A 9,126-nucleotide genomic window follows, 5' to 3' on the forward strand; every position below is an offset into this window, starting at 1 on the left:
GATCCCTTGATCCTCGATATGGCTATGCAAGTAGGTAACTACGTTTGTCACAGGTGTTATTCATCAGGAAGGGAATAGAGAGTTTAGTCTTTCAGGAAATGTAACAGAAAATGGCAATCGTAGATTAGATGAAAAACATCACTTTGCACCCTGCTTTATAACACCACTAGGAGCAACGTTTTTTTCCCACCTGAACAATGAACAATTACTTTTCTGGGCTCAAATGTGCAAGAATGAATGAACGATTAACTATAAATAGCACAAACAAATGAGAGAACCAATTATTGGCACTTCGTGCACAATAAACACTAAACATTAGAAGATGGTGAAGGGGCTTTCTGCAAATATCAAAACTCTTCACGTTTCCGAATGAAAAAGCTTTTTTCTTACATGTTTAAAAAGAAGACAGTAGTAACTTCAAAAAATAAGAAATAACATGTACACCAATGGTATTGAACAATTAACAAAATAATTAGGAAGCGTATCAAGGAAGTGCCTAGACCAAATTCTCTGCAAAAAGACTTTTTCTAGAATTTCCAGGTAAAGAAGCATCTTGTCAGCCTACACACACACATCTGTGGGCCAAGCAACAAATCTACCCCACATACAGCCATGGGTTTCTCTTTCTCTGTGTCTGAATGATGTAAGGTCTGCCACACAGAAAACCAGACAGGCCAGAAACAGATGGTATGGAACTATTTGACCGACAGCAGGATGCCTGGGGAGAGCATACGCTTATAAGAGGTTAACCGTGTGATAGAGTTGGTAATTAATTGGCTGCCGTATTTCAAACTAAATCCAACGACTGAACATAAAAATTATAAAAGGTTTGTTGTACAGCCTCTTGCCTTTTATCTAAATGTTGCAGATTGCCTTGACGGACAAAGTGGGCATTCCAAACACACCTGCCTGCTCCTGTCCGATTTTGAAGGGCAGTCACTAATTTTGGATATATTCCTGGGTGTTCATACACTATAGAACATCTGAGTTTAGCACCTCTGCCAAAGAACCTCATATACTTTAAAATAAGTGTGAAGACTGTCTACACCTGAGGAAAAAAAAAAAAATCACACTAACACATACCAAACTGGAGTAGTTAAATCAATCTAGCTAAAACTGTCACAACGGCCGCCAACTCCGAAATTCAGACTATCCTACTCTGTGGGAGCAGATTCCGTCTAGGGGCTAAGGAACCTGCTTGTCGTTCAACTTGGCCAAATGTCAAAGGATTGCGGTTAAGTATATTTATATCCTTAAAAAGTAAGTTGTAAGGGAGCATAGGTAGAACATAATGTGAAACCTTGGCAAGTGTGAAGCTATAGTGTAAGTAGGTAATTGAATCCTGTGCAGCCCAATTAGACATTTCGCATCTCCCTCAGCTTCACAGCGTGAGTTATGTAATACAGGGGCACTCCAAAAATGTCAAGACTGGCCAAACGGGTGCAGGGCACTTCGTGTATGACATCTACCTAACAAAAAAATGTTTTCTGTAAAGTGACCAGCGCTATTCTGATGCTAGGCCACAGCTACAACATATGCATAAAAAAAAAATATGTATTGCCAACTTAGAGCATGAACATTCATGTTTTGTGATTGGGTATCTTTAGTGGTGCATACAACGTTACGAAACCATGGGCGTCATGCTCCTTGTTTTCCTTAAACATACGCACCTGTTGCTCACTGTGCGGAAATAAAAAAGCTCAAATGTCAGGTGTACTTGTACTTAAGTATTACTTTGCTAGTAATTAGTTCCCAACATTTCAGATCGTGTATTTTATCATGATAGCCTTTGATTTACACCTACAATCATATTTTATGGACCGCAAAGATCGGTAAATTCAGGGCGAACACAAGCTTATTTTCATATTTAAAAAAGTAACTAAGCAAATACTGGGCGTTTCAGAAGGAAACAGCCACCAAGAGATTGAGTGGTAAGAGTCATTCGGCCCCGCACCTCAAAATATCAAGTATTAAAGGGTATGTTTTCAGTTAATAATCAAACATTTCACAAACGTCCTGTTTGGTAGAACGTGGAGGGTGTCACCTGGCATGCATGCATCTTTTGGGCACTTAAACTGCATCTGCCACTACTTTGGTGATTCAATGGAGTGAAACATTGGGCCATCAGGAGCTTACGTCAAATGAGGAGAAAACGATCCTCCCACGGGCCTCACACTCATTGCAGCAAGCTCAGCATCTCTGAAGGAGGAGGGCTTCCTCCCCTCCCCCTGACCACATCGTGAACCGAGCCAGATGTCCTCCTCAGAAGGGCAGAGCTTGCGGCAGGCTCGCTGCCAGCGCGCCCTTTTTTGAGAATAACGATGTTACGCAGTCCGTCTAAGGTTTAACTGCCTACCAAGCACGTTTGCATGAAGGGGTTGCGCAAACTACGCGCCTCTCGACACACGCCTCTGTGAATTCCAACGTTACGCCACCTAAAACGTTAGGACCGCGCTGCTGCCACTCTGGCAAATCGCAGTAATCTCAGCTGTACTGCGCATGCTCGGTGCAGAGCTGTCACTACAGCATGCAGGAACTGTGGTACTCTGCCAGCAAAACGGAGTGCCCACATGCAGGGCACTTCCACATCCTAGTGACTGGATACACAGCAGCCCCCAGCCAGACTGCTGCGGAGCGGGGGTCCTTAGGACAGGCCGGGGCCTCCAGAAATACTTGTAAACAACAAGTAGAAAAACTCATAAAAAGGAATTAATAAACAATAACAGCACAGCCAGCGTTCACAACAGTTGCCATGTTACTGCAGACTCGTCCCAGTGGAATGTCAATATGAGCAAACCTGCTAAGCGGCACTGCGCCCCGACTCTTGCCCCCTGGAAACGATTCATGTTTAACACCATCGTCTATAGTAAACCTGGAAAGCTGGACTTAAAAGCACTTAGGATATTGGGGACGCTGCGACTACAAGTCCCAGAATGCAAAGTAACCACTAAATTAAAAAAACAATACTGATGGAATGTGTCAGACAAGACAAAAGGCACCTTAGCGGTTATGCTGCTCTGCAGTTCATGCTAACATATTTACTTCCAATCCAGCAGCAGTCCTCACTCACAGACTTCATTGGAGAGTTACCGGGCTCCGTCCCCTCTGACGCTATGACAGACCTGACCTGGCCCGAATATCGTCACCTCTTTAACTTTCAGCACTGGCCACCCAAGTTAGCCCTGTCCCCTTGAGCTGGAGTGGACACAAGAGGCTGCAAGCGCCACAGACGCCCAGTTTACCCCTTTCTATTTCTGCTTCCTTGACCTGCAGAAGTTCCATGCAGCTGCAGGGCCGCCTGACTTCCTCCCACCTCCTGTGGCTATAGGGGTTCCATGCAGCTGCAGGGGGGCCTGTCTTCCTCCCCACCTCCTGGGGCTGCAGTGGTTCCATGCGGCTGCAGGGGGGCCTGACTTCCTCCCACTTCCTGGGGCTGCAGCGGTTCCATGCAGTTGCTGGGCCCCCTGACTTCCTCTCAACTCCTGGGGCTGCAGCGGTTCCATGCGGCTGCTGGTGGGCCTGCTTCATACCACCTCCTAGGGATGCAGCGGTTCCATGCAGCTGCAGGGGGGACTGTCTTCCTCCAACCTCCTGGGGCTGCAGCGGTTCCATGCAGCTGCAGGGCCGCCTGACTTCCTCCCACCTCCTAGGGCTGCAGCGGTTCCATGCAGCTGCAGGGCCGCCTGACTTCCTCCTGCCTCCTGAGCTACAGCAGTTCAAAGCAGCAGAGACTCCTCCACACTTCCTCATTCCTCTTTTCTCACCTGCTGAAATTGCAGCAACCCTCTTCTGATTTAGGCCCTCACCAACGTAACCCGCGGCTGCTTGATTCTTCCCAGCGCCTCCACTCTCAAATTCCAACTGCAAACGCCTCACACTTCTCATATACACAGTGCATTAGGCGCCTCCCCGGGACCAGCCTCACTAAGCCGGAGGTTTTATATGCAGTGGTGGAGGACTTCTTGGCCTGCCTCCCGCCCCAAGCTAACCTGCCTCAAGTGATGTTCACTTTGCCTTCTTTGAACTGCACTGCTTTCTTCTGCTATCACATACAACGCTGCACAGCTGTGTCAGTTATCCTGTGACTGACGGGCGTGTGTGTGCCGTCAGATCTCTTGGAGTTACACAGCTTGCACATACCCGACCTCCACGAGAGTTGCACTATTGATGCGTTGTCAGAACTTCTGGAGGTGCAGTGGTCACGTGCAATGACAGATGTCTTGGAAGCGCACTGCTAGCATGTTTTATCAGATTTAACAAAAGAACAACACTTGCAAGTGTTTATGATCCCATGGAGGTTTATGCTACAATGAAGCAGTGTTTCCATCAATGCTATAGAGATGAAAGGCCACGATATTTGCAGCTGCAAGGCCCACAACTGCAGCTGAAACTCCACCCTCACCCTTCCAACACATGTAGTGACAGCACCCCATCTCAGTTTTGCTGCATCCGTGGTAACAGAAGTCCTTGAGATGCAGTACATGCAGCTGCACATCAATGAGGTGCAGTGCATCACTGCAGTAGGTAGCATCGATAGTAGGTAGCGCTGTGGTGCATGCAGTGAGAGTACTATCTGAGCTACAATACTCAAAGTTCAGAACCCCATGAACTGCAGTGGATGTACTAGCAGATTGACCCAAACTACACGGCATATAGGTAGTATTCTCATCAAGCTGCAATGGAGGCAGTGAAAGAAATCACTGTGCTGCAGCAATTGTAGAGAAGATTTACCTGAGTCGTGGCACATACAGTAGCATCTTACAGAGCTGCAGTGACATAATTCAAGAACCAGAACATGCTGTCACTGATGTACCGAGATTGCATGTAGTTACCTATTTTCATTGTTACTACAAATGCAGCGACAAAGATTCCTCTACTACTGTAATGCATGAAGGAACACTGCAGTATAATTACAGCGACAGATCAGCCAGAGCTTATGTGAACTCCCATGAGCTGCAGAACATGTAGCAACACAGCTCGCTGAACTGCAGTGCATACAGTGACATATCACAAGGATGGTTTGGCAGTCTCCCCGAGCCGCTCTGAAATGCACTGCAGCACAGAAAGCGACAGATCGCCCCGGACTTAATGAATACATTGATGAATCTCCATGAGTTACAGTGTACATCGTGGCAGATCGTACGTCGCAGCAAAACATAGAGCCAGATCTCGTTAACCTTCAAAGCACACCGCATGTGCTAGCTAGCCCTCCACTGCAGTACGTGCAGTGGCTTACTTCATAGGATCGTAGCACGCAAATTATAAATCACACGAGTTGCAGTGCATGCCTTGAAAAATCGCACGGAACCAAAGACCAAAAAAGTGATGGATTTTCCTGAAGCTTCGGTGCATGCCGTGCCATTTCTTGCGCTGCAATTCATGACGACAGATCTTCTCTGATATGTATCACACACAGTGAGAAAAGTCCCCGAATTGCAGACAGTGCATGCACTATCCGACCCTCCTGACCGTCAGCGCATAGGTGGCTTTAGGGTAGGTACAGTGTCAGATCTCCCTGGGTTACAGTGTAAGAAGATCTTCCCAGGCTACCTGGGCAGATCTCCTGGGCTACAGTGTAAGATCTCCCCAGGATACAGTGACAGATCTCCCGGGCTACAGTGGCAGCTCTCCCCGGGCTAAGATTTCCCCTGGCAACAGTGGTAAATCTCCCTGGGGTGCTTAGTCAGGGCAGCAGTGGCTGATCGCCACGGGGGTGTTTATATAGATCTACCGGCGCTATATAGCCTGACCTCTCCGGACTGCAGTGACAGACCTCTGCAGGCTGCAGAGACAGATCTGGACTGCAGAAACAGATCCTCGCGCGCCGCAGTGCATGCAGTGACAACATGCTGGCTCGCGCTGGGCTGCACTTACCTCCTTGAGCTGCTCCATCTCCTGCCGGACGGTCTCGTACTCCAGCTCCAGCTCGTCATACTGCTGCTTGAGCTGCTGCTTCTCGTCCAGCACCGCCAGCCCGTACTCGGCCGCCTGGATCTTCTCCCGGCTGGTCTCGCCCAGCTCCTGGAAGAGCCTCTTCACCTCGGCGCGCAGCCAGTCTGCGCTAGCTTGCAGCACCAGGCGCTGGTACTCTTCCTCCTCCACCGCAGCCAGGACAGCCGACATGCCGGGATAGAGGTTTGGCTGCCCGGGTAGGGCAGCAGCCCACGACACGGGGAGGAGGAGGCGCAGCTACCGCCTGAAGCCGGAGGAGGGGATGCCGAGGTCACGAGCCTTCCGATGCTCAGCAGCGCGGCGTCCCCTCCCGGCTGCAGCCTGCCATGAACCTGCAGGACACTCACCGCAGCCCCTCACTGCAGCTTCTGAGCCCCCTCACTGCTGCCCCACTGCCATATCACAAGCCCGCACTGCTGAGACAGGGACTGTCTGCTAATGCCAGGGCAGACCGCAGTGAAGTCATTCCAAGGCTATGACAGCCTGCGGCGCGAGGCGCCCTGGGAGATGCGGTCCCTGATGCCCGTTCAGCGCTGTGCGCGCTCCTCGGAAGACTACATGTCCCATGGAGCATGTGTCTCGTGCACGGAAGCAAGACAGCCCTGCCCTCCTGGAGGAATGCTCAGCGGACAAGTCAAAACTACAGTGGCTTCCTACGTTAATGCTGGCCCCTGGAGTCAGGGCCTTGTAATTACCAGTGCTCTTTTCACTGCTTCACATCCATTCCCAAAACTGCGAGCTCGCGTCCAAAAGTCACAGTAATTGTCCTGCTTTTAAGATTTCGCTAAACCGCTCTTGCTGTATGTAACTTGGGACTTACAGACGGTAAAACACGTTTGTTTATGCACCGTACCACATAAAAAATATGTATGTGCGACATCAGACTTTAAAAGGAAATCTAAAAGTTTTGAAAGGTAAATTAGCAAAACGTATGAATCATACCAGGTGAACGCTTTTAGAGATGAAAGTAAATACCTTGCAACTGTAACGACAATAAGCTGCCCATGAGCCCCGGGGTCGTAAAAAACTTGATAGATACTGTCAGGATCAAAAAGCCTGTATTTTTAGGAAGCAAATAACTTATGTAGTAAATAATCAGTGTCCCTTTTCATTTCCTATTTCGCTCTTCCACTTGCTAATGTCTGAATGATGTCTCAGATTCAAAGAAATATTAATAAATAACTAAACAATGGCAATACTTCTACGTTTAGTGATGCCATTAAAACACTGCAGTATTACAGTACACCTGGTTCCAAAAAATACACACACACATCTGCACTGCTCAATAGTTCGTGAGTATGTAATTATTTATGTACTATAGCCTTTAAGTAGTTCTTATACTCCATTGTGGGGCGCTGGAGTGCTTGCTTAGATTGACATGAGGCTATATTGTATAAGGTGTGTAGATAGAAGAATGTTGTCTTTGTTTTGACCCTATGTGGGAAGTGTTTCCATTTCGTGCTTTATGACCACTGAGGTGAGGTTATCTTGCTATGGAACGCAGCGCGTAGCAGTGTGTTGGATGATGAAGTGTGAGAGGCAAATGCACAGTTTTATGGTTCTCAGTATGCTATTAGCATTGAGCAGCTCTGCAGACCTCTTTCTGGCATTTCACATGATATAGGCACTCATTTCGACCCTGAGGGTCAGAAGAATGGCAGGGCCGCTGTGGCGGTCTCATCACCGACGACTCGGCAGTGAAGACCGCCAATGTCCGAGTCAGACAAACTGCCGATACTCTGCCCATCCCACAGTTTTTTCGCAGTCCGCCATGCTGGAGGTGAGCTCCTCCAGCCCGGCAGACATCAGTATTACAACACGGGAGACCTCCCCCATTTTTCTGGTGGTCACACTGCCAGAAAAAGCTGGCGGTCTTGCATTCTGGCAACAGGAATAAGCATTCCTGTCGCCAGGACACAATTGCACACACTTCCACATACCTGTACGCATACACAAACACTTCTACACACAAACACACCCCCACTCTCCCACACATACGCAAAGTACACACCCATTCACACTGACATACATACACAAACACCGACGACACGCACACATTCACTCCACCTCCCCTCTCCCCCTTCCAGCGCATACCCACATTCACACCTCCCTCCCCACCCTCACCCGCATGCATCCATTCACGCCCCCTCCAGCGCATACCCACATTCACACCCCCTCAGTCGCATGCATCCATTCACTCCCACCCTCCGTACCGCGTAGACCCATTCACCCACCCCTTCGGCACCCCGCACACGCACTCACCCCATCCATCCGCATTCACCAACATACACACACACCCACCTTCCCCCACATTCATAATACTCACACACACACTTACACACTCACACATGCACTCACACACGCACACACGCACACACCTCACCCCCATCCCCTGTTGTACGATCACTTACCTCATCCGTTGAGGAGGTCATCCGGGAGGGGACGAGTCCTGGTGCTTCCACCACCGGTAGTGCCCTGCCATCAGGACACCGCCATGCCGTATTATGGGTTGTAGTACGTCGTGCAGCATCCTTTTGGGGTGACCGTGCCAGCGGTGAACCCGCCTCTTCCCTGCCGACTACCAGCACAACTGCTGTCAAATTTCAACCCGATTTCAGGAGTAAATCTGAAGGCAGTTGTAATGCGACGGTCTTAAGACCGCCAGGCACCCACAGATTTAGCGGTCTTGTTAAAAGACTGCCAAAGTCATAATGAGGGCCATAGTCTGGTTAGCTGATTACTGCACTGGCTTGTCCAATCTGAGATTTTGTGGTCCTGGGCTGGCATCTTTAAAGGGAGAGAGAAGTGGAGAAATCTCTAGGCATCATTAGAGGGAGAGAGAAGTGGAGAGATCTGTAGGGGTGGGCATTTTTACTATCATCCCATATCTGGCTCTCTATGTGGCATATAAAGAATAGGTCATATTGTTTAGATATTTTGGACCTGCAATGAATTGACTATATTAAAGTCCTCCATAAATCATCCAGTATTGTTTAACAGATCTCTTCAGTTATCCTGTGGCTGTTCATTTGATGATGTTTGTTTTTTTGGCTGTGCAGTGCTGGTGATGGACAACTCTCATAGCAAATATGTATTGTGTGATTTGTAATAGGTATAAGCTACAGGTTGTTGCTGACTGCTGCATTTTATGTTTTTAGTTTTATTGTGGGCCAT

At 48.5% G+C, this 9,126-nt stretch overlaps 1 protein-coding gene across 2 annotated transcripts in view; it reads right to left on the minus strand.

Annotated features, from left to right (window-relative positions):
* The window catches only part of BICD2 (BICD cargo adaptor 2), a 297,533-nt gene extending 291,042 nt beyond the window's left edge, over positions 1-6,491 (minus strand). For both annotated transcript variants that reach the window (XM_069206428.1, XM_069206427.1), the window contains exon 1: positions 5,875-6,491. In XM_069206428.1, the coding sequence (XP_069062529.1) occupies positions 5,875-6,123 (249 nt within the window). In that variant the 5' untranslated portion in view covers positions 6,124-6,491. The remainder of the gene's footprint in view (positions 1-5,874) is intronic.
* Positions 6,492-9,126: the final 2,635 nt, after the last annotated feature.

Source organism: Pleurodeles waltl, chromosome 9 (assembly GCF_031143425.1).
Source record: "Pleurodeles waltl isolate 20211129_DDA chromosome 9, aPleWal1.hap1.20221129, whole genome shotgun sequence".
Taxonomy (NCBI): domain Eukaryota; kingdom Metazoa; phylum Chordata; class Amphibia; order Caudata; family Salamandridae; genus Pleurodeles; species Pleurodeles waltl.